General features: G+C 44.9%; 1 protein-coding gene across 7 annotated transcripts in view; it reads left to right on the forward strand.

Annotated features, from left to right (window-relative positions):
- LOC116573875 (cytochrome P450 4F3) overlaps window positions 1-13708 on the forward strand; it is a 46854-nt gene extending 33146 nt beyond the window's left edge. For 6 of the 7 annotated variants that reach the window (XM_032314252.1, XM_032314227.1, XM_032314237.1 and 3 more), the window contains 9 exons: window positions 55-182; window positions 2037-2158; window positions 2877-3147; window positions 4998-5064; window positions 5267-5396; window positions 12269-12402; window positions 12500-12564; window positions 12754-12836; window positions 13244-13708. In XM_032314252.1, coding sequence (XP_032170143.1) covers window positions 55-182; window positions 2037-2158; window positions 2877-3147; window positions 4998-5064; window positions 5267-5396; window positions 12269-12402; window positions 12500-12564; window positions 12754-12836; window positions 13244-13421 — 1178 coding nt within the window. In that variant the 3' untranslated portion in view covers window positions 13422-13708. The remainder of the gene's footprint in view (window positions 1-54; window positions 183-2036; window positions 2159-2876; window positions 3148-4997; window positions 5065-5266; window positions 5397-12268; window positions 12403-12499; window positions 12565-12753; window positions 12837-13243) is intronic. The other variant, XR_004279046.1, reaches the window with a different exon arrangement.
- Window positions 13709-25559: the final 11851 nt, after the last annotated feature.

Below are 25559 nucleotides of genomic sequence, written 5' to 3' on the forward strand. Positions count from 1 at the left end.
GGGGGCCAAAAGAAGGCACTGCCCTTGCCTACTCCTTGTTGCTGTTTCTACTAGGGGATGGGCTCCTGTTGAGTGCTGGTGACAAGTGGGGCAGGCACCGCCGCATGCTGACACCTGCCTTCCACTTCAACATCCTGAAGCCCTATGTGAAGATTTTCAATGGCACTGCGAATGTCATGCATGTGAGTCTCTTGAACCCAAGGTCCCAGCTGAAGTCTTGGTGGTGATGGGGGCTCTGTGACATCTTGTCTGGAATCCTGGCTCTTCTAGATTAGCTTTGGGGCCATTGCTCTTCCTCTCTGAGTCTCAATTTTCTCAGCTGTAAAATGGGAGTAATGGTCCCCACATTGCAGGGTGGGAAAGAGAATGTAATATGTTCATGTTCCTGGCACACAGTAGGTTCTTGGAAGGTTTTTGGAAGTTTTTATGTTTCCCTTGCAAAGAAGCCTTGGAACCTGAGACACAGGTGAATGTCATGATCATCATACATTAGTTATTACTGAATTAATAATGAACCACTTTCAAAATCAGTGTTCTCAAACAATGAGGGTTTATTAGTGCTAACAAGTCTATGAGTTAGTTGTCAGGGTCTTCTGGACATGGATGGGGTCACATCCTTAGTCAAAGGTTATACCTTTGACTAGCGGTGGGTCAGGTATATACATTGCAGATTTGGGCATTCACATGTTTGGGGCTCGGCTGGCTGCAGGTTGATCTAGGATGGTCTCAGCTCAGACAACTGAACTTTCTTTAATGTGATTCTCTCCTTCCAGAAGGCATCTCAGATTTGTTCACATGGCTGAGGCAGGGTCCCAAGAGGCTGAGAGGAAGTTTCAATGCCTCTTGAGATCTAGGTTTGGGAAGATCACTTCATTGTTTTCACCATGGTCTGTTGGTCAAAGCAAGGCAAAAGACCAGCATAGAATCAAAAGGTAGTGAAAAAGACTCCACCTCTTAATGGAAATTGCTGAAAAATCACATTGCAGAGGGTGTGGCTATAGGGAAGTGAAGAAAAGAAGGTTGGGGTTTTGCAAAGTGCCTGGGATTTTTTTCATACTTGCAAGCTGAGGAGTGAGATTGGTATAATTTTGTGGATTCTGTCAGAAGACAGGAGACTCCTGTTTCAGAGACAAAGGATGGTTTATTACTCATAGAACAGCAAGCACACATGCTTCTTGATTGCATTTTTTTCTCTAAGTCACCAAGTTCCATGAGGCCAACACAGGTGGGCTTCAATGTTAATGCAGTATGTCACATGACAGGGCAGGGGTACTAAGTTTAGGGACTCTATGACTTTTAGGAAATTAGAAGGAAGTCTGACATTTGTCCAGAGGGAAATATTACCTTATCACTAAGGGTGTTTGCTGCAAACACAATTCTGAGAAATGGCTCAAGTAAAGAACATCAAGGTCTTGCACTTCTTTGGCATACCAGCTAGAATGTGCAGGGGTACTCAGGGCCCCAGGACTATCCACAGACTACCTTTTCTTAATTTATAACAATTAAAATGATGAAAATCAACATTTATTCGGAACTTACTCTACACCAGAATCCATGTGTACATTCCACAGCATATGGTATCTCATTTGATTTTCACAACTTTCTGAGGTAGAGATAATCTTGTCCATTATAAGTGATAAAAATGAGGTTCAGAGAGGTTAGGGAGCTTGCCCATGTTCACACAGCTAGCACATGGGCTAATAAGTGGAGCTGGGATTCCAACCTGGTTTATTATTCATCAGAGCAAGTCATCTTAACTGTTACTGAAGCTTTGGCATGTGGTGACCAGAGAGGGCAAGAATTGACCAAGGGCACATAGAGTATGGGAGGCAGAGCCAGAATTTGAATTCTGGTCTCCGGACTCCCAGGCCTGGGGCCTTAATAGTAACAGTTTCTACTTCTACCCAGGTCCTCCTTGAGAATGGGTGCCTGGGGCCAAGAGGCTGGGTCTGGGGGATTCCATCTTGGTGGCTGGTGTTGGGGAGGGCTCCAGGGGAGGCAGGTTCCAGCCCCAGCTCTTCCTCCTTCTCTTCCAGGCCAAGTGGAAGCGCCTGGTGTCAGAGGGTAGCAACCATCTGGACATGTTTGAACACATTAGCCTCATGACCCTGGACAGTCTGCAGAAATGTGTCTTCAGTTTTGACAGCAATTGCCAGGAGTGAGTCTCTGCCCCGGGAATGTGAACATAAGCCATAGATGGGGGAAGGGAACACTGATCAGCACAATCAGAAAGGACTTCCTGGAGGAGATGGATCAGAAGTAGACATTGAAGGACAAGGAAGGGAAAGAGAAAAGGTGATGCTTTCAGGTAGTTAGAAATGTTTGATAAAGGACAAGGGGCCACGATGAGCCAATCATGTGCCACAGTGAGGAGCCACCTTGGGAATGAGGGTGGAGCAGTTGGGTGGGGCTGCATCTTAAGGACTTTCAAGATGCAGACAAAAGCATATGAACTTTATTCATGTGCCATTCCATATCATGGAAGGCGGTGACTTAATGAGTGTCATGGTCAAAGCTGTTCTTGGACATCTGACTCTAGGGAAGACCAATTGCTGTGTAGATGGTGGGTGGTATTGAATAGGGAGAGGCCCTGGTCCATAAAGAAGGTAAAATCTGAGCTGTATGGAGAGAGAGGAGAAATGCATAATGTCTCAGCTGGGATAGGGTGCCTGGGGCATGCACAGAAATGGGAATCAGGGAGAGAAGTTCTGGAGAGTTAAGTCTCCTGGATCATCCCCACCACGTACCTGTGGGACAATCTGTCTTCTGATATTCAGTTTTCTGATGGGAGGTAGCTCCCAGCTTCTGGTGGGAGGCCTTTTCTCAGTGTTGAGGTGAGCTAAGTTGTTGCCCCCCTTCATGTCCTCATCCTGCAGGAAGCCTAGTGAATATATTGCTGCCATCTTAGAGCTCAGTGCCCTCGTGGCAAAACGGCATCAGCAGATCCTCCTGCACACGGACTTCCTGTACTACCTCACTCCAGATGGACAGCGCTTCCGCAGAGCCTGCCGCCTGGTGCACAACTTCACAGATGCTGTTATCCAGGAGCGACGCCGCACTCTCCCCGATCAGGGTGTTGATGACTTCCTTGAGGCCAAGGCCAAGACCAAGACTTTGGACTTCATTGATGTCCTCCTGCTGACCAAGGTGTGTTTCTCTGGGATCTAAATATAAGAGGTAGAATGGACCTTGATTTCAAATTTGAGATTGAAGAACTTAGACTTGATCCAGAGGGCAATGGGGAGCCATGGAAGCTGCTTGAGGAAGGGAGGGATGGATTAGGGATATGTTTTAAAGAAGACTATGTGGAATGCAGCCTGCAGTGGACTGTTAAGTCTGACAGTGGGATGGGCCTGAGATTTTACGCTACTTAATAAGGTAGGCTCATGTGTGTGTGTGTGTGTGTGTGTGTGTGTGTGTGTGTGTGTATTTATATACCAGAACCCTAGATCAGAGAAGCACATTTATTGCTCACAAAAGTACGAGTAGACAGAAAGGCTACTTTGTAGGCATGCTTCCTCTTTCTGAAATTCTTCTGAGACCTACAGGTTGCTTGTATGTGTACATGCATCCATGCTTCCATCACAGGAGCAGTAACCCTACATTATTAATCCTGGAATTTATGAAGGACTGCTGACACATCTGCCCCTTCTTCGTCTGTGTGTGTGTGTGTGTGTGTGTGTGTGTGTGTGTGTGTGTGTGAGGGAGAGGGAGAGACAGAGAGAGAGAGAGAGTTTTAAAGTATGAGCAAGTCACTACTGGGTATTTACTCCAAAGATACAGATGTAGTGAAAAGAAGGGCCATCTGCACCCCAATGTTCATAACAGCAATGGCCACAGTCGCCAAACTGTGGAAAGAACCAAGATGCCCTTCAACGGATGAATGGATAAAGAAGATATGGTCCATATACACTATGGAGTATTATGCCTCCATCAGAAAGGACGAATCCCCAACTTTTGTAGCAACATGGATGGGACAGGAAGAGATTACACTGAGTGAAATAAGTCAAGCAGGGAGAGTCAATTATATGGTTTCACTTACTTGTGGAGCAGAAGGAATACCATGGAGGACATTAGGAGAAGGAAGGGAAAAGTGGATTGGGGGAAATCGGAGGGGGAGACAAAGCATGAGAGACTGTGGACTCTGAGAAACAAACTGAAGGTTTTGGAGGAGAGGCGGTGGAGGGATGGGTGAGCCTGGCGGTGGGTATTAAGGAGGAAACGTGTTGCATGGAGCACTGGGTGTGGTGCATAAACAATGAGTCTTGGAACACTGAAAAAGTAAAATAAAATAAAATAAAATAAAATAAAAAAAGTATAAGCAAGTCCTCTTCACTGAGAAGGCAATGTCTGTAGGTTCTGTTGGCTTATTGCCAGTGTAGATGAGGAATCTCTGGATTTACTATCCTAGAATGTGAGCAAATGTCTCTGGAGCAATGCTCAATCTCCAACTTCCAAGGGAAGTTGTCAGTCAATCTCCTGAAATCCAGGTTGCTGGTAACTTTTTTTTTAAATTTTTTAAGATTTTTAAAAAAAATTTATTTGACAGACAGATCACAGGTAGGCAGAGAGGTAGGCAGAGAGAGAGAGAGAAGGAGGCAGGCTCTCTGCTGAGCAGAGAGCCCGATGTGAGGCTTGATCCCAGGACCCTGGGATCATGACCTGAGCCAAAGGCAGAGGCTTTAACCACTGAGCCACCCAGCCGCCCCTGCCGGTAACTTTTTTCCCAGAAAGATTTCATCATCTAGAAACATGAAAATATTCATGAATCACTGATTCCTCCCATGAGGGAAAAAGGATGGGGTAAAGAGACCTGGGAGGAGGGCTGTGGTGTGGGGTCTCTGGTGATAGTGAACAAAGGAGGTGTAAGAATGCAGGGTGGGCTTGGGTCTCTGATGGATGGTGGAGGTTCAGAGGTTGTCTCAGGTTAGGCTCAGGAGCTCTCAGAGCTGATGTGATTTGGGGTATGTGTGGGGGCATGTCTTATTTCTCTCCAGGATGAAGATGGAAAACAATTGTCAGATGAGGACATCCGAGCAGAGGCTGACACCTTCATGTTTGAAGGTGAGCATCCCAGTGTGGGACTATGGGGGAGTGGGGCAGGGGTCTGGCAGGGGTCTGTCCAATCCAAGGAACTTGGTAGGTGGGCCCTGGACCAGCCCACCCCACCCCACCCCATCCTCCCTGGGGGCCTTAATTAAAGGCGCTGTCCACCTTCTGGTGCTGAACAAGCCCAGAGACCCAAGCCTGTCTGGCTGCTTCTCAGGCCATGACACCACAGCCAGTGGCCTCTCCTGGGTCCTGTACAACCTTGCAAAGCACCCAGAATACCAGGAGCGCTGTCGGCAGGAGGTGCAGGAGCTCCTGAGGGACCGCGAACCTCAAGAGATTGAATGGTGAGTGCAGGACATCATGGTTTGTTCCTGAGCCTCTCTTTGGCTTTGCTCCCCAGCTGGGGAAGGGAAAGGATCTTTTGGTTAATTCTGTCATTATTGCTTAGTGAGAATAGAAGCAAAGCTCAGAGTCAGGGCCTGTGCCCAGTTTGGAGAGCAGGGGAAATTGAGAAAGATCTGGGCTGCTGACAGAAGAGTGACAATGTCTGAAGGCCAATGATGCCACTTAGTACATTTTCATTAAGTGAACTTCCATTCCATTCTCTTACTTTTCTCTCTTAAATCAATTTTTTTTTGTCCTTAACATATTCACTCCTTAAATGTTTGCTTCTCTCTTGCCTTCTAATTCCTTCCATATTGTTCAGTTCAGGATTCATAGGGGATACGTGGTTTTAAAATCATTCAGTTCTTGTCCAGGAATACCAGCACCTTCATCCATCCAGCCTCCATTCAGAGAACACTGCCACACTACCTTTCCATTCCCAATTCTGTACCTTCTCCAATTCATCCTAGCTCATTCTGTGTGCTGGAGACCCAAGAAGGACCAGCCCTGGCCCTTGTCTTCCAAGAGCTCCAGACTTGTGGGAGAATTGTCTCAGGTCAGGACACTCCTGGTCCACATAGGCTGGACTAGGGTGGTGGACAGTATGAGAGGCAAGTCTAAGGGTAGAGAGAGCGCCTTTGCTGAGTGACGACTGGTAGATATTTGGGTGTAGTTAGGGTGCAGTTAGTTCAAGAAGACAGAGTGGGCAAAGTGAAGAGGCATAGAGGAAGGGAAGAGGGAAAGGGAGAAGAGAGGGGGAAGGAGGGAGAAAGGGAGAGACAGAGAGAAGGAGAAAAGGAAGGAGGGAGAAGACAAAGAGAAAGAGAGGCAGACAGGCAGAGACATAGGGGGAGAGAGAAATAAAAAGAGAAAGAGACACTGACTCATGGTGAGGTGACATGGCTGGGGAATGATAGCAGAGACTGGTTGTGGGAGACTTTAGAATCAATGTCATTGGCCTCAATTGTCAACCCAAGGGCAATGGGGGAACTGCGGGGATTATTTGAGCAGGAGGAGGACAGGTCAGATCTGGATACCAGGAAGATCTTTCGAGGGCTAGTGTGAGAACATACTGGAGAGGACAAGCTGTAGCATGAGGACCGGGGAGGGGATTTTGAGGCCTGGGTCAGGCCAGGGTCTTGGGGATGTACAGCAGGCATTGGACTGGACAGGCATCTTGTAGGTAGCATTTTCCATGCCATGCCTTCACTCAGCATAGCAGCCCTGTGAGGTAGAATAGAGAAACACTTTTATGCTGTTTCAACCAAGATTTCAAAAAAAAAAAACAAAACTATACACTTGGTAAAAAAAAAAAAAAGGAGAAGAATAAATGAAACAAGATGGGATTGGGAGGGAGACAAACCATAAGTGACTCTTAATCTCACAAAACAAACTGAGGGTTGCTGGGGGGAGGGGGTTTGGGAGAAGGGGGTGGGATTATGGACATTGGGGAGGGTATGTGCTTTGGTGAGTGCTGTGAAGTGTGTAAACCTGGTGATTCACAGACCTTTCCCCTGGGGATAAAAATTATATGTTTATAAAAAATAAAAATTAAAAAAAAAGGTATATAAAAAGAGAATTTATAATCAGGGCACCTGGTTGCTCAGTCGGTTAAATGTCCAACTCTGGATTTTCACTCAGGTCATGGTCTTGGGGCTGTGAGATTAAACCCTGTGTCCAGCTCCACGCTAAGCATGACATGTGCTTAAGATTCTCTCTCTCTTTCCCTGCCTCCCTCTGCCCCTCAAATAAATTAATAAATCTTTAAAAGAAAGAGAAGGTTTATAATAGAAATGAAGTTTTTCTTAATCCTCACCGTAGGAGTAACTCCTGTTAATGATTTCCTGTGTGTCCTTCCAGAAGATGACTATCCTTATATCTACAGGAAAACTATCTCCCTACCCCCGCCAATGGGAATTAAGGCCTACACATTAGCAAAGAGTCTCTGAGATCTTTTCATTTCCTCAAAACACAACTGTTGGAAAAGAGTTTTGAATTACAAAAACCGTGATGAGAACAAGTTCTTGCCCTGAGACATAAAGGAGACAACAGTTATCATTTGACGTCCCCCCCCCTCAGTTGAATCTCCTTCTCTCTCCCCAGGGATGTCTAGATTCATTGATTTATCATGTGTCTTTCCATAACTGTCTATCTATACATCTGTCTATCTCTCTATCATCTCTGTCATCTCTCTCTCTCTCTCTCATCTTTTTGTCCTTAACACATTTTGCATTTCTATATACATACAGTTTGTGACTTGTTCCATTCACTCAACATGAGTCTTATGGCTCTTTATTTCTGTGTTCTACATAGCTGCCCATAGTTTACTTGGTTCACCCCATTATGAGGTCACTCATGTTAGTATTCTCAATTATACTGGACATTGATGAATTGCCTTCCAGAGTCTCTGCGCTGATTTACCTTTCAGCCTGCAGTGCTGCAGTGTGTGATAGGACTTCAGAGTTCTAGTTCCTCCTTTCTGATTGCTGTGTAATATTATACCATATGGCTTTACCATAATTTATCTAAACCTCTCCCATTGATGGATACCTGGATTGTGTCTAATCTTTTCATAAAATAAATATGGGGTAGTCAACATCTGTGAACACTGACCCATGCTTACACACGTGAATGTCTCTCCAGTGCAAATTTCCGGAAGGGCAATTGCGGAGTCAAAGACAGTCCAAGTTTTTATCATTTTAGTAGCTACTGCAAATCTGTTCCTGTCCACTGAAGTTGATGATGCCAGATTTCTCATACCTTTACCTTTGTTATTATTCTATTGAATTTTATTTTTAAAGATTTTATTTATTTATTTGAGAGAGGGAATGAGAGAGGGAAAGAGAGAGTGTGAGAAGGGGAAGGGTCAGAGGGAGAAGCAGACTCCCCACCAAGCAGGGAGCCCAATGTGGGACTTGATCTTGGGACTCCAGGATCATGATCTGAGCTGAAAGCAGTTGCCTTGCCAACTGAGCCACCCAGGCGCCCCTGTATTGAATTTTAAATCTTAGCCAATTTATCATATTTCCTCTTTTTAGGAATGTTTCTTTAAATTAAGAGTTTTAACATCTTTTGCACATTTTGGGGGGCTACTCCCAAAATTTTTTAATATTGAGGTATAATGGACATACATTCTATTACTTTTAGGTATACAACAAATGAGTTGATATTTGTATATATTGCATATGATCACCACAATTATTCTAGCTAATATTCGTCACCATATGTAATTATGGAATTTTTTTTCTTGTCACGTGAACTTTTAAGACCTATTCTCTTAGAAACTTCCAAATATGCAATACAGTGTGATTACCTACAGTATCGTAGTCAATACACTTTCTGAGTTAGAGTTTTCATCTTCTTTGGATGACTACCCAGAGGTGAGATTGCTGGATAGTGTGGTGGTTCTGCTTTTTAATTTTTTTGAGACAGTCTTCACACTGTTTTCCACAGTGTCTGAATCAATTTACAATCCCACCAGCGGTGCACAGTATTCTTTTTCCTCCACAACCTCATAGGCATTTATTATCTCTTGTGTTTCTGATAATAGCTATTCTTTTTTTTTTAAGATTTTATTTATTTATTTGACAGAGAGAGATCACATGTAGGCAGAGAGGCAGGCAGAGAGAGAGGAAGGGAAGCAGGCTCCCTGCTGAGCAGAGAGCCCAATGCGGGACTCGATCCCAGGACCCTGAGATCATGACCTGAGCCGAAGGCAGCGGCTTAACCCACTGAGCCACCCAGGCGCCCCGATAATAGCTATTCTAACAGTTGTGAGGTGTGAGATGAGATCTCAATGTAGTTTTGATTTGCATTTCTCTGATAATTAGTGATTTTGAGCACATTTTCATGTATCTGTTGGCCATCCATGTGTCCTCTTTTAAAAATGTCTATTCAGGTCCTCCTTCTGTGCATGTTGATGAGCCATTTGTATTCACTTTATGTGAGTGGTACTCACCTTTTTTGTTGTTTCTCTGAGTTTTTCTCTTTTTTCATATTTACTTATAATGACTCACTTAAAAATAATTCTTTTCAGTCTTGTGTTGCAAAAGATAGCCTTTTGACTTTTGAGGGAGCACTTTTGGTTAATTTTTATGGAGACACATTTGTCTAAACTTTCTTTCACAGCCCTACTGTCTGTCCTTATTATAGGGTTTTGTGCGCTTCTCTTACCAGATGGTAAGGCTTCACTTACTCACATTCTCTGTTGCATGAGTCTCCTTTCCTGTTCTTGCAGCAGAGCCACACTGTGTGTTTGTTTGTTTCATCACTGCATCTTTGTGGTAGGTCTTAATGTCTGGCAGAGTGAGTTTCTCTTCCTTAATCTTTCATTTTTATTTTTTAGTAAACATTTTTAAAAAAAGATTTTATTTGTTTATTTGAGAGAGAGAGAGAGAGAGAGAGCAGAAGCAGGGGAAGTGGCAGGTAGAGAAGAAGAATCCCCACTGAGCAAGGAGCCCGACTTGGGGCTCGATCCTCCGACCCTGGGATCATGACCTGAGCTGAAGGCAGATGCTTAATTGACTGAGCCATCCAGGCACCCCTTCATCTTTATTTTTATTATTTTTAAACATTTATTAATTTATTTGAGAGTTGGGGAGGGGTTGAGGGAGAGGGAGACTTAAGCAGACTCTGTGCTAAGTGTGGAGCCTGACATGGGGCTTGACCCCACAACCTGAAATCCTGACATGAGCTGAAATCAAGAGCTAGATGCTCAACCAACCACCCAAGTGCCCCCTAATCTTTTCCTTTTAAATTGACCTAATTCTTCGTGATCTTTTATCCTTCCAGAAATGTTTTAGAGTAAGGTTATCAAGTTCCTAAAGACATCTGGTAGATTTTCACTTGAACTGAATATATTTTATTGGTTGAGGTGAATATATGATTGACTTGTAGAAATGGATTACTTCATGATTTGAACACATACCATCCTAGATTGTGGCAGGAATACTCCCATTTTTGGATATCTGAATACTCTTTAGTCTTTTAATAAAATCTAAATTTTAAAATCAGGTCTCTTATGCATATTTTGTTAAATTAACCCCTATTTTGTTAAATTAAGATACTTCTGTATCTTAGGGTTAAGATATGAAGACCCATATCTTCTATTTGTATTAAGAGAAGTTTAAAAATTCATTGGAACATACAGATTTCAATCTCTATATTTTTTGGGGGGCTAAGCTTAATCCAGGTATTTATATCATCATCATCATCAATCTTTATCTTTTCTAATTGATTATTATTTCAACATGGAGAACTAATTTTTTAATATACATATGAATTTTGTGTCCAGTGGACATAGTAAATGCTAAGTATGGAGTCCCATATTAAATCTTTTTTTAAAAGCTCTTGGAATAGGGACGCCTGGGTGGCTCAATTGGTTAAGCAGCTGCCTTCGGCTCAGCTCATGATCCCAGCGTCCTGGGATCGAGTCCCACATCGGGCTCCTTGCTCCGCAGGGAGCCTGCTTCTCCCTCTGACTCTGCCTTCCACTCTGTCTGCCTGTGCTCGCTCTTGCTCGCTCTCTCTCTGACAAATAAATAAATAAAATCTTTTTTTAAAAAAAAGCTCTTGGAATAACTGGGGAGCTACTCAGAGAAAAGTTCATTCAACCTGATCCTCATGTCTTGTAACAGATAACATCAAGATGGAAGCAAATATTTAAAATAAAAAATAAAAGTGTCTTAAAAGCTCTAGAGGAAACTGTGGGAAATTATTTTATAGTTCCAGAATATGGATGCCCTTTTTTTTTTTAGATTTTATTTATTTATTTGTCAGAGAGAGAGAGAGAGAGAGAGAGACACTGAGAGAGAACACAAGCAGGGGGAGAGGGAGAGGCAGGCAGAGGAGAAGCAGGCTCCCCATTGAGCAGGGAGCCTAGTGCAAGACTGGATCCCATGATCCTGGGATCATGACCTGAGTCGAAGACAGATGGTTAACGATGGAGCCACCCAGGTGTCCCAAGGCTGCCTTTATTCCTGACACAAATCTCAGGAAGTATACAAGAGAAGATTGCTGTACTGTTGAATGAAAAAATACAGAGCAGTGTGCGTAACATATAGTATGCTACTCTAAAAATTTTTTAATGCAAAAAGTAACTCTGAAAGGACAAATAAAAAATAAGAACGTAGGCAAACTGTGAGAATGGGAAATGAATGGTGTTGAGTCAGAGGGGTGTGTTTTATAGTTTTCCAGTTTGAACTACTTAACAATATCAGCTGTTAAAAATTGAAATCACCACAGCATTTGAAGGGGATCAGAGAAAAAGAATCCAACCCCTTACTTTATCTTCAATGTTTGTAAAATTTTCTGGTGTATTCTCTTGTGTTTTCTAAGCATAGAATCACTATCTGCCAAAAATGACACATTTACCCCCACATTTCAGATTGCATTAACTGTCCTTTTTGCTCTTATCTAATTGCATTAGCTAGTATCTCTAATACCATGATAGAACTTTGGCTGTGTTTTGGTTGTTTCTTACTTGTTTGGCTTTTGATTTTGTTCTCTTGCAATAAACAGTATGTAATTTTTATGCAAATCTGTAAACCTTTTTATGGTTGGCTTTTGAGTATTGTGTTTTGTTCAGAAAACCTTCTAGAAACACCCAGCTAAATTTTTGCTCTACTTCTGTGATGCTGTTTTTCTTTTTTCTTTTAAAAAACCACTTTATTGAGGTGTGGTTGACATACCAAAAGCTGTATATGTTTAATGTACAGAACTCAGTGAGTTTGGAGATATTTGATCCACCTGGAATTTATTTTGGTATAGGGAGAGAGGATCTCATGGGGGCATATTTTTGCTGTGTGGATAATTGTTGGGGGTGCTTCCTTAGGGACGACATGACCCAGTTGCCCTTCCTGACCATGTGCATCAAGGAGAGTCTGCGGTTGCATCCCTCAGTCACAGTCATCTCCCGCTGCTGTAGCCAGGACATTGTGCTCCCAGATGGCCGGGTCATCCCCAAAGGTGCCCACAACCTCAGGGGGAAGGAGCCTCCTGGGCAGGAAGAGGGGCCCATCAGGCAGGGGGAAACTCTTCCTGACTGGCTCCTTGTCTCCCACAGGTGTTACCTGCCTCATTAGTATTTTTGGGACCCACCACAACCCATCTGTGTGGCCAGACCCTGAGGTGCTGCCTCCCCCTCCAAACCCAGAGCACACCCTCCTCCTTGTCAATTCCCCTAGGGGAACCTAGGGGAGGGCGCAGGGTTCTGACCTGGCAAATCAAACATCACCTCCCCCCACCGTACGTCTGCCTCTCCCAAGCTTGCTGTCCTGGGAAACCTCAACCAGCAGCCCTGCCTCTCTCCACCCTTAGGTATACAACCCCTTTCGCTTTGACCCAGAAAACATCAAGGAGAGGTCACCCTTGGCTTTTATTCCCTTCTCTGCGGGGCCCAGGTGAGCTCAGGGGGCAACCGAGGTGGGAATGGGGCGGTGGGGCAGGGGTCTGGGACTGAGATCCCAGACAAGGTTTTGGGGTGGCGGGAAAGGGGGAAATTGAGGATGGCTCTCCTTCTCTCCCCTCCTCAGAGGTTAGAGGTAAGGGTCTGGGAAGTGGGGGTAGGATAGGTCCAACGAGGGGTCCACAGTGTGGGCAGCGCCCCTTCCCCCTGTCTCCTGGCCTGAGTCCAGGGCTGGGGTCCGAGCCAAGCTCGGGGATAGGCAAGCCCACATGGGGGTCCCAGGCATGGTTTGCTCCCCTCCTGCATCCCTGCGGGCGGGGCAAAGGGTCCCGGACCAGGTTCTGGGCACCATGGGGCCTGCTGGGGTCCCTGGCGAGTCAGAGCCCCCACTGGTGCCCGCAGGAACTGCATTGGGCAGACGTTCGCCATGACCGAGATGAAGGTGGTCCTGGCGCTGACGCTGCTGCGCTTCCGGGTCCTGCCGGGCGAGGAGGAGCCGCGCAGGAAGCCGGAGCTGATCCTGCGCGCGGAGGGCGGACTCTGGCTGCGCGTGGAGCCGCTGAGCGCGGCACCCCGGTGACCCAGACCCTACACGCCTCACTTTGCGGATTCCTGGGAATGAAACTGTGCCATCTCCTCTGTCCGAGCTTCACCGAGAGCCAGCAGGAGGCGCCAGGACCTGTGGGCACGCAGGGATGGGTGAGGCGGGGTGGAGGGGAGACTGATGTCTGAGCCCAAGACCCTGACAGCCTTTCCAGCTGACTACAGGCCCCATGCTGATTACGGGTTCTCCCAGAATCAAACCTGTGGTTACTCCAGATTTCCAATCAACAGATAGAAAATAAAACAAAGAAAAGCATGCTAAAACTCTCGCCTCTCCAGGTGGTCTCTCTCATTTCAACACCTGGTAAGGGGGCTCCAGACTCCTGCCAGCCCTCCATCCATATGATGTGGTTTGAAATTTGGGGTTCAGAGCCCCCCTCCCCCCCGCCAAGAAAGAATTCTTGACATCTTTGGTGCAAAAAGGTGATTTTATTAAACCACAGGGACATGAACTGCTGCTCCGGGACTGTGAGGAGCAAGTGATTATATACTTTGTGACTTGGGGGAGGTAAAGATAAGGGGAAATTTCTAAGTTGAGTTTCCTATGGTAAAGAGTCGCAGGATACTAGAGGCTTATGTATTATCAAGCTAAGGTTTTTTGTTTTTTTGTTTTTTTCTCTAGCAGAGCATTAATATTAAGGAGGAATGTATACTCTGCTTGCTTGAAGCATTTGCCAATGGGCTGCAGGTCATAAAGAAATTTAATTTTATCTATATTTCCTTCTGCCTTAGTTCCCCACATCACCCCCACCCCCAAGTTTTGGCCCTAAAATCTTGCTAAGTATTTTAGCAAGATTGCCCCAAACCTTGCCCTAAAAGGTTGCTGAGGATGGAAGGCTTCTCTTCTGTAACTTCTTCCTGCTGAATAGGGGCATAGAGATGTCCTTACCTTTGGGTCGACATTGGTCAGTTGGAAATAGGAGTTAACCTATTAATATAGGAGTTACCAAAGGCAGAGGTTGCAAATCCAAGGTAGACAACATATGTGAACCTCCTTGAGTAGAAAGAATTATCTGTTGGCTGGAAGTTATGGCAGTGAAGGAGGCTTGGCACCAGGCAGGAAGACATCAGAAAGGACAACAAAATAAGGTTAATATTATATTAAGAAAGAGAAGCCTGAAAAAAACCCAAAACTTTGGTAATTGACCAAAATCTTTCTCCAGTCCAGGAATTTAACCAGTCACTAAAGGAAAGAGAGAGAGATCATTTAAAGTGCAATTTGAATATGTATATATTTTAGCAATATCTTTTGGTGATATCTTTTAAGTGATATCTGGAATCTTTTGATGATATCTGAAATTCATACCCAACATTTGGTATCTATGCTTGCGCATGTTTCATTTTGTGCAGTTAGAATATCTAATACCATTTTGAGAATCATTTAAGGCCTTGTTGACATAGCAAGTGGTGTTATCCATCACACACTCTGTTTTATTTAGCAAGCAATCAGGTAATTAATAAGAGGCACCTTTATGGAAACAAAAGAAAAAAATATAGTTTAATGGTCTGAGCAAATTATAAACCAAGTGCTTAAAATCTAATAGCTACAAAGATGTGTTGTTGAAATATTTTCTTTCTGTCATAACCCTCATTTTTAATCTGAGATAGCCAAATCAGGATCAATTTATTTGAAAAACGTCCAGTTTTTATAAACTTGGCCTAATTATTTATGCAAACTTAGCAAGAATAATGTTTGGCCATATAGATCTTTCAAAATCTGCTTTGCTGGAACTCTCAAAAGGAATCTCAACTGAAATTGTAGCTTCTCTAGGCCAGAAGCCAAGCCAAGTGCTTGTCATCAGACATGGCTGCAGTACCTGTAGATGTGGGTGAATTCCTCTCCATGAGGTCCCTAAAGTATTCTGTGTTTCCTGCACCTGCCAGGAAGTGACATTCTCTACTTACCTGGTGAGGCTCCTGGGAACTCTCTAAACAGGTATCAGGCCAACAGTTCCAAGGGGCTTTATGGTTCTTCATTTCATAAAGTCAATGTTAGTGTCTTAAAGCTGTTTGGTCATACCTGAGTCTATACATGCCTCTCTCGAATATGACATTCCAATCAAGGCCTTGGTAAAATAGTCAATGTTTCCAATGGTGTCCCCTTACAAGGAGAGAAGATTCTTATTGAACTTATGCAGATAGCTGTAATTACCCTTAAAAGAAAGAACAGTCACCGAGACCTTCTGAATTTCAGAGGGTTCAGGTACAGAGAGAAGTTAAAGTCTTCAGTTTGTTCACAGATGAATTCTTTTTCCTATTTCTGTAAGTCATAGATACTTTAAGAAAAGGTTTCCGTAGTCTGGAAAAGCAAACATTAGGAGAACCGGGAATGTTTCAAACAAGGGTCACAAAAACTGTCATCATCCTCAGTTTAGTTAGTTCCATGTTAGTAATTCTTGTTCAGTTTGAATGCAGCTTTTAGTTCTCAAAATTAAAAAAAATTTTAAAGATATCAAACCCTATGTTTATCAAAAACCCTTTTTTATGAATCTCCTGGAAGATGAAACGTTTCACAAGAGAATACAAACAATAACTATGTATGACAAAAGACTCAAAATGGACATAGTTAAAGATCTGATGAGAGGTTACAACATAACTGGCAAGGAAATTCAGTTATTTCTGACAACTAACACTTCAATAATTAGGACATCAGGTGATGGCCTTATATCAGAATATATTAAAACTTTGGGAATTTCGTCTATCTCTAGAAGAGTTACAGTATTTACCCAAGCAATACAACCGGAGACTTATCACTGACAGAGCTTTCCAAGTAACTTAACACACCAAATAAAAAAGCCAAGGAGTCAAAGACTTACAATTGAAACCCCAGGGAGTTTTGTTAAAAAAACCTCAGAAAGTTATAAAGCATATGCTCAAATAAGATTACAGATCATTACAGAATTTAAACCTTAATTATTTGTTTAACCAAGGTGGCAAAAAAGGGATTCCAAAGGTAAATATGTAAGCTTATGTAGTCGTTAACAAAACTCAGATCCCATAACATTGAGAAGCTTTAACTAAGTGATCAAAGACCTGATAAAGATGAAACATAGAAAGTGGTTTTCTGGGCAAACAAAAGAGGAAAAATAAAACCCCTTTGTTTTCATTTTCTTATCAAGAACAGACCAAAAATTCAAGAAAATGTTGTCTCTTGAACAGAGAGAAAAGCAGAATTTCTATCTTATATCAGTGTACTTTAAAAATTTTTATAATTATTATTATTATTATCATCATTATTTTTAAAGGTTTTATTCATTTATTTGAGACAGAGTGAGAACACAAGCAGGGAAGAGGATCAGGGGGAGAGGAAGAAGACACTGCTGAGCAGGGAGCCTGATGTGGGGCTCAATCTCAGGACGCTGAGATTGTGACCCAAACCGAAGGCGGATGCCCAACCACCTGAGCCACCCAGGTGCCACTATTATTATTATTTTTTTATTAACATATAATGTATTATTTGCTTCAGAGGTACAGGTTTCTGAATCATCAGTCTTAGACAATTCACAGCACTCACAATACTACATACCCTCCCTGATGTCCGTCACCCAGCCACCCTATCCTCCCCCAGCCCCCATTCCCCAGCAACCCTGTTTGTTTTCTGAGACCAAGAGTCTCCTAAGGTTTGTCTCCCTCTCTGGTTTCATATTGTTTCATTTTCCCCTCCCTTCCCCTATCATCCTCTGTCTTTTTTTCCCTCAAATTCCTCAAATCAGTGAGATCATGTGATAATTGTCTCACTCTGATTGACTTATTTTGCTTAGCATAATAGCTTCTAGTTCCATCCACATTGTTGCAAAAGGCAGGATTTCATTGAATCCAATTCTTAACTGCAAAATTTAAATGCAAGTAAATAAAGGTGTTGAGAAGTAAACTTCCCACTAACACTAAAGGAGAGGAATCTCAAGAATGACTGCTTAAATTGAAATGACCACATTTGGGAGGAAGCTGTGGGAGTTTGGAGGCTAAACTGACCAGAAGACATGAGGCACATGAGCTGAGATTAGTCTAGGGAGTGTCCATGGCCTTGAAAAGAAAATCACCTTTGGAAAGGCTGCTCATTGCTCATCCCATTCTGCACCTAGTTGCCTGGATTCTTTCTCCCACCATTTTATTTGATGATAAACTATCTGCAGATTTCAGTCTCTGTGCTGATCTAGGAAGGAAGAGAAATGTGGGAGGTCTGAAGGCAGCACTTTCTTTTCAAGGACAGGAAGAGATTAACTGAGCACAGTGGGGACAGCTCAGGGCAGAGTGGGCTGCAGCAGATCTGAGGGCATGTGCAGTGTCTGTGGGCTACATTAAAGCTCACAACTCTGGGATCTGAGCCAGGCTGCAGGAAACAGGTGAGATAAGAGCTGGGTGATGTACACCTTTACTCCACCCTGACAGGCTGGACCATGGGTTTATGGTTCTTCTCCTTTGACCCATTTAGCTTCCACTCCCAATATTCCTCTGTACAGAAGGCTCAGCTGTGTGTGAAGAATTTTAAGCCAGTGCCATAAGCCACAATTTATCCTAGGATTCAGAGTCTAGACAAAAGGAGGAGAGGTGAAGATTTAATCAGCATTAGAAAATTCACTCTCAGTGGGGTCAGAGGGTGAGTGTGGAAGTCCATGGGTGAAAGTGTGTCCATGGGGGACCGGGAGCTCTCGGCTCTCCCCTGCCCTCCCTTGAATGAAATTCTCCCCGAGATGATGGGAACAAAAATTTAATCCCTGGAAGTTCCTTGCCTGACAGAGACTCTGATTCTGTTTCTGGTGGTCACTTTCCTCAGTGTTCCTCTGACAAAGGGGAAGAGGCTGACCTGCTAGAATCCAGGGTGACTGGAGTGACCCAGGCCTCCCAGTGTCCATCACACAAATGAAGGAGCCCACCAAGCTGGGGAAGAGATCGGAAAAGAAAGAGTGGTTATAGAGTTGGGGTGGACTGACTGCTGTGGGAATGGGATGGAGGCAGAGGGGAGCTGTGCCCCCCATCTTGATCTCCAGCTTGGGAAGCACCTCATGTGACCCAACAGCTGAAGCTGGAGTTGGGACCGGCAGGATTGAGAGCCTCCCTAACAAAGAGCAGGGAGTGAACGGGGTCAGAAGACCAGGGTAACCAAGGCAGGCAGTGTGGCTGTGAGACTCAAGCCCTGGAGCTGGTTCAAATCCCAGCTACCCCTTAAAATATGCATGGCCATGGGTGAGGGACTAAACAGTGAGCCTCAGTCTCATCATGGTGTGGTGGGGCTTTAGAAGAACCTACCTCAGAAGATGACCCAAGGACAGCATTTAGTTCAAGGGCTGGCACAGGGAAAGTTGCTAGTGAATAGAACTGGCATCCTTTTTTTTTTTTTTTTAAAGATTTTATTTATTTATTTGACAGAGAGAGAGAGAGAGAGAAAGAGAGAGAGAGAGAGAGAGAGAGAGAGAGAGATATCACAAGTAGGCAGAGAGGCAGGCGGGGGGGGGGGGTAGACAGGCTCTCTGCTGAGCGAAGACCCTGATGTGGGGCTGGGTCCCAGGACCCTGAGATCATGACCTGAGCCAAAGGCAGAGGCTTTAACCCACTGAGCCCCCCAGGCGCCCCTCGAACTGGCATTCTTATTCATAGAGAATGGTCATCTGTAGGAGGAAGGGGTCATGGTGTGTGTGTGTGGGGGGGTGTGGAAATAGGGGACAGGCTTGGGGAAGTGGCTGGAAGGAGTGAAGGGAGGACGCAGGGAGGAGAACTTGTAGAGACAGGAAGCAAATACTGTTATTCACCGGCTCACAGACATGGATCTGGCCCCTGGCACTGGCAGCAGCCCCTCCTCCCTCTGAGGCAGGCCTTACCACCCAGAGCTTTCCAGTGTCAGCTACCGCCGGCAACTCAGCGGAGCTCACTGGGGTTGTTTCTGGCTTCCTGAATGTGGAACAGGGGCCTGATGAGAAGATGAAGAGGTCTGGTCTGGTGCGTGTTCAGCAAATTCCTCCATCCTTGGATGTCCGATACCTGGGTTGGAAGAAAGAGGCAGACTGTGGATCTGGCCAGGTTCCAGGGTTCAGAGAATTCTGGAGTCAGGCTTGGGGCTGAGGGCTGAGGACCATGCATTTGCCCGCTCCCCATAACTTCCAGACTTCTACAAGCAGAAATAGTACATATTTTTTATTGTGTTATGTTAGTCACCCTACAGTACATCATTAGTTTTTGATGAGGTGTTCCATGATTCATTGTTTGCATATAGCACTCAGTGCTCTTTACAGCATGTACTCTCCTTAATAAAACAAAGCATGCAGGTGCGGGAGAGAGAAGCCCTCTTTCCCCTTTGTGGGCTCTGCCATTTAGGGTAATTGAAATGAGGCTTGTCTACATAAACAGAGAAGGAAATAAAAACACATGTGAAAATTGGAAATTTCAAAGCAAGAGAGCTGTGATGCCATTATCTGAGTCCTAGGGTTGCCTCCCCCAATCCCTGCATGTCCCAGTACAGGAGTCACTGGATTCCTGGTTTTGGTTTGGGTTTTTTTGCCCTCAAATGTACATTTCTGTCCCTGACAACTGAAACAGTCTCTGTTCAATCAGAAAGGGAGTTAGGAGTCTGTCACTCCTTCCACATCCAATGGGGGGAGTCATCTCCTCCACTCACATGGGAGTATGCAAGGCATCTGAAGCTGGCTTCCCCCTTGCGTGGGTGAGGGATACTTTTAACCATCCTCTGTGGATGCTTTTAACCATGAGAAAACTCTTCCTTTCATGGCGACTCCAGGTCTCAGTCATTCATCAGGTGTGTAGTGCAACAATCTCATAAACAGGGGAGGCATTCCATTCAACGCCTAGAACACACTGCTTTAAAATCACAACATGCTGAGGCACCTGGGTGGTGCAGTTGGTTGAGTGTCCAACTCTTGATTTTGGCTCAGGTCATGATCTCAGGGTCCTGGGACTGAGCCCTGCATCAGGCTCTGCACTCAGCACAGAATCTGCTTAGATTCTCTCTCTCCCTCAGCCCCAACTGCTCCTCTTTCTCTCAATAAATAAAATTTTAAAATCACAGCATGTGTTTGATTCCCTTGAAGATACAAATATAAATGTGTAACTCTTTGATTATTTGCTCTTATTCTCCTAATCTTGAGTATTATTTCCTTCCCACTTCAAAATGAATGCCAGGAGGGCAGGGACCTCATCTGCCCTGTTCTGTGCCTGAGTTCCCAAGCCTGGAGCCAAAGAAGCACTCGGCAAATGCTGGTTCTCAGGACATGGGGTGGTTGGTTGGCTCACACACCTACAGGATTCTACTGAGTAATAAAGTGATATGCATGGTGATACAAAATTTCTCCAACAGAACCCATTTTACATTTTTTTTCTAAGTCACAATGACTGTACATGAACTTTGGTCAAACCAAAAGTCTGATTTACGACCTGCTGGTCATGCGTTGTATATCTGTATCGTGCATGAGTGGCTTAAAGAAAAACTGCCTTGTCCTTGAGAGAGAGATCAATGCTCCTGCTTCCCGAATTCCTGTATGATAAAACTCATGATTCCTACCTATGTACTATGCACTCCATATAGGGCTTGCTAATCTAGAATCCGTAATCTTTTGAGTTTTACAAGATATAAAAAAGTATACAACCTTGGTACGACTGTTCATTCTCGGGAGCACTTTCTTCCCTGTGAAGAGTGTGTTTCCTGGGAAGCTGTCCTAACTTGGGCTGAAATGAAGGTCTTTCTTATTTTTAGAGATTCTAAAAGGTTTGTTCCTTTTGCATGGACACTACTTAGCACTTACTGAGCATTTACAAGCACCACACAGCACTACGAGGCAAGTGCTATTACTATTAGGTTTCCCATTTGCAGATGGAGGCTCGGAGAGACCAATTTATGTCACCAAGTTCACATAGCCATAAAGTGGCAGGGTCAGGATTTGAACCCACATCTGCTTGATGTGAGTCGGTGCCCTAAAGCAGGTAGCTATCCATGCTATCACACAAATCTCTGCTTGCCTATCAATCTGTGTTTAAGAATCTGAGGAGAAATGAGCAGTTCACATTGGTGGCCGGTTGGTGTCTCTTTAAGAAATGAAAACAATAAATTAAAGAAAAAAAATAAAGAGAAAACAAGTCACCAGAGAATTCAGCCGAAGTGATGTCATGGGGTCTCCTTAGCAGCAATTAGAATTCATCTAAACCTGCCACCTCCAGCCCCACCCCAATGCTCTCTGTGCCATTAGTCAAGCCTCCTGGGCGTGCTTGCTGGAGTACGCAGGTAGATTAAAAATATTATACACATGACAGGTATTAAAGAGCCCAGTGGGACATGCTCCCAGCACAATCTGCCAAACTCTGCTGGCATAGCAATCCCTAGAAACCAATTTCAAGTTTTGTTAGCGAACAAGCCATGGGATTCTCGGTGGCACTTAAGGGCTCATTAAAAGTTGGTTCACAATTCCCCAGCTCCGTTTCATTTGTGGAAATTAAAGAGTCCCTGAGGATCAGCCACAGAGCTGCAGGCAGATGAGATCTGATGCACAGCTCAGGGCTAAGGTGGAGACAGAGCCATAGATTCGCTCCACTCTGGAGATTCGTCCTTAGTTGGTTTTCCAGTTTAGGCTCAAACCCAAACTCGGGCATTTGATTAGCGCCACGAGACATAAGTGGGAATTGGAGATGAAATTCTCTTCCCCCAGGCCACATGATTGCCAGAGCTCCAAACAGCTAAATGTTACAACATGCACATGGGTCCTGGGCAGCAGAACCCAAAGCTTGCAAAGCTCCAGGTGCTGAGTGTGGCCACTGTGAGCCCTCCATGCTACAGAGTAAGATCTCCAGGGCTCTGAAGGCGGCCGAGAATTCTACTTCCACAGTAATGCTCACTGGACTGCATTATAGATATTACTTGATCAACACCTCCCCATTAGACTGGCAGCCCTGAGAGGGTAGAACCATTCGGAATTTGCTTAGTATTGTGTTCCCACAGCTGGGCACCTAACAAGTGCCCCTAACACTTCAATAAAACTGACTGAGAAAAGAAATGAAGTCTCATTACAACCCTATGGAAAGCCTGTGTGATGCAAAATTCCACTGAAATGTGAATGGCTCTTCCCTGATTTATCTGAAATTCACTGACATCAGGGCCAGTATCCCTCTTGTAAAATGTATGTCTCTTGGGAATGTGAGGGTAATGTACTCTGTAATCTGACCACCATCTGCCATTCTAGGCAATTTTGAGTCACTCACACCTCCTTGCTGCTCAAGATCCTGTCATGTTGGCCTTTTTTTTGTTCCTTGGACGGACATTCATCTTCCCACCTCAGGTTTTTTGCACATGCTGTTTCCTCCACCTGATGTGCCCTTTCCTCTCACTCTGTCCCTGGAGCAGACTGTCTTAGCTGAAATGTCACTTAACCCATGAAACCACTGCCTCCCACCCCCGCAGCCTACCCCCAGCCTCCCAGCTGTCTGTGGATTAGGTTTTGGCCTCTCGTAGCCAATTGCCTTCCTTTCCTCAAACTCATCACCAACTTGTCTAAATTCAGTTATCCGTCACCTGCCTTCTCCCCTCTACTGTCATATCCATAGGGTCGGGCATATTAGTCCTGGTCACTGCGGGCTTCCCAGAGAAGGGCTCAGGTGTTGCATACATAACTATTGGATACATGCTAGCTGGGGCTGGATGTCCTCTGAGCTGGAGATAAGAGTTATCTGGGGCACAGTGTTTGGGTACCGAGGCTGGTCCTGCTTATCAAACTAACCAGCTAGTGTGGCCTGTTCCGATTTTACCCAGTTATCAAGGAGCAGATCAAGCATGAGGTTTCCTCCCTCCATGTACCAACACACTGCCGCCTAGCAAAATGAGCGGGGACTTCTTAAACAAGACGGTGACCAAGGATTTGAAGAGTTTTTCAATTTAACTGTCCATTTCTTAGTGGAATTGTTCCTAGTATGTGCTGAGATGGAAAGTGACTGGACCTAAGTGTCACCTCTACAACAAGAGGGGAGAACAGGGGAGAGATAGGTGCGTCCTGGAGTCATTCAAATCCTGGGAGAGAAACATCATGAAGGTGCAGTAGACTCCCAAGACACTACAGCCCTGATGACTTCCCTGAAACCCATGGAGGTAAAAAGATCCACTGACAGTTGATGAGTCCTGCCAAGTCCATGTGTCTGGGATCAGTTGGAAGACTCATAGGTAACTCCTCCACTTGCCCAGGGCTAGGGGTGCAGTGTTGTGCAAGGAAGTAGGTGCAGGACATTACTCTTGGGTTGGGCTGGGTCTGACCCATCTCTCTGTCTGCAGCTGTGAGTACAGATTCTGGCACCCAGTGGGGGCTGATGAATGTCTAGGGTAGAAAATGATTAGGACAATATTTGTTGGTCACCCCTGGGTCAAACCCGGTGCAGAGACCCAGAAATGCACAAATCCTGCCTGGCAGAACAGCTGAGCAAAGCTACAAGGTTGTGCTTTAAAGGAACTTTGGTTTTGGTCATTTTATCTCCAGTGACCACAGACTGCTTGACACACAGTAGGTGTACAAGAAATACCTGTGAGAAAAATGAAAGCATGGTACCCACAGTTCAAGAAAAAGGTTGAAAGGGTAGAGTTCACCTCGACTGCACACCTACTCTGTGCCAGGGCTCTTTATACACGAGTGTTGCTTCTCCTTATCATTCACCCCCATTTCATAAAAGAGAAAGTGATGCCCAGAGTGGCCAAGGCACTTGTCCAGGGTCACAGCGCCCCCTTCCAGGCAGGGCTGGAAGATGCAGCTGAACTGAGACCTTGGGCTCCACTCCATCTCCTGGCTTCCTATTGATCCCCTTCTGTGACCTTAGCCTTATATCCTTACCTTTCTGGGCATCAGAAGCAACAACAAAGATCTTTCTTCTTAGTCCTGAATTCACTTCTTGGTTGAACATCTGTTTCTCTGATGTCCTTTCTGGACTTGAGTAGTGCCAGATTGCACCCACATTCTGGATCTTCAGCTGTGCCAGTGGGCTAGAGCTTAGAGGAGGGTGTTGATGGGACCCTCAGTCCGGGCTGTTACCTCCTTCCAGCCCACTCCTCCCTGGACCCTATATAGGGTCCTTGCTGCTTTAGGATCCAAGATGCCTAAAGTCCCTTCACATTTTGACCCTGTCTGACTTCCCAGCCTCCCCCAACCCCATTCTGGGCACTTCTCCCTGCCTTTGCTCATGCTGGTTCCTCTGCCTGCTGTTCCCTCCTTGACGCTGTGTGCTGGGGACTGTTCATCCTTCAGAGTTCAGCTCAGATGCCACCTCCCTCCTTTCCCACGGTGCATGTCCTTCCTTCACTGTACTCCGTAATGTACTTTTATTGAGAATGTGTCATTTCATTTAGTTTTTACCATTTTGGGTGCTGGAAACACAGCAAGTCCATGGGCTTTAAAGTTCTCAAGATTCGGAGTCCCAGATCCCCTCCTCATTGACTGTAAGTAGGAGCCCTTTCAGGCTTATCTCCCCCAAGTTCTCCCACACATGGCTATGATCCAACCACATACTTCCCCACTCTCTGCTTTCACTGGTCTCTGTTTCTGCGACAGGAATTGTTTTTCCTTGCTCTCAGCCCAGAGAAGGCCTACTCATCCTTTCAGTCCTGGGGAGAACGTGCCTTCCTTCACATTCCCCATGGTGACCAGCAGATGTCTCCCTCACATTGCAAGGTGGCTCCTCCATCCTGGGTCTGAGACTGGATAGGATGTATCTGTGTCCCAGCACCTTTCACAGTTGCTAGGCATGAGGTAGAGACTCAATAGATGTTTGTTGTGGAGTTCAGTGGCAAGCCATTTCTACTGTGCAGAATCTAACTGTTGAGCCTGGTGTTGAACGTTCTGTAGTAAAAACTCATATATGGAGTGTTTTGAGGAGATGTTTGAGGTTTAAGGTTTGAGGTTTAAGAGTGCCCCCAAGAAAGAGTAATGGGGACCAGGGTTGTCTCTTGCAGGTGACAGGCACAAGAGAGATTGATAATTTTGAGATAATTCTTATCTATGGTGAGATCCACTTAAACTCACTGTGGTCCTGGGGGCCTGGAGTGTTCTTCCTAGAAGACACTGACAGTCCCGGGAGGACTCTGCTCTCTGCTCTCTGCTGATGTTCAGGACCCAGGAAGACATCCCACTTGGCCAAGTCTAGA

Source organism: Mustela erminea, chromosome 1 (genome assembly GCF_009829155.1).
Source record: "Mustela erminea isolate mMusErm1 chromosome 1, mMusErm1.Pri, whole genome shotgun sequence".
Classification (NCBI taxonomy): Eukaryota; Metazoa; Chordata; class Mammalia; order Carnivora; family Mustelidae; genus Mustela; species Mustela erminea.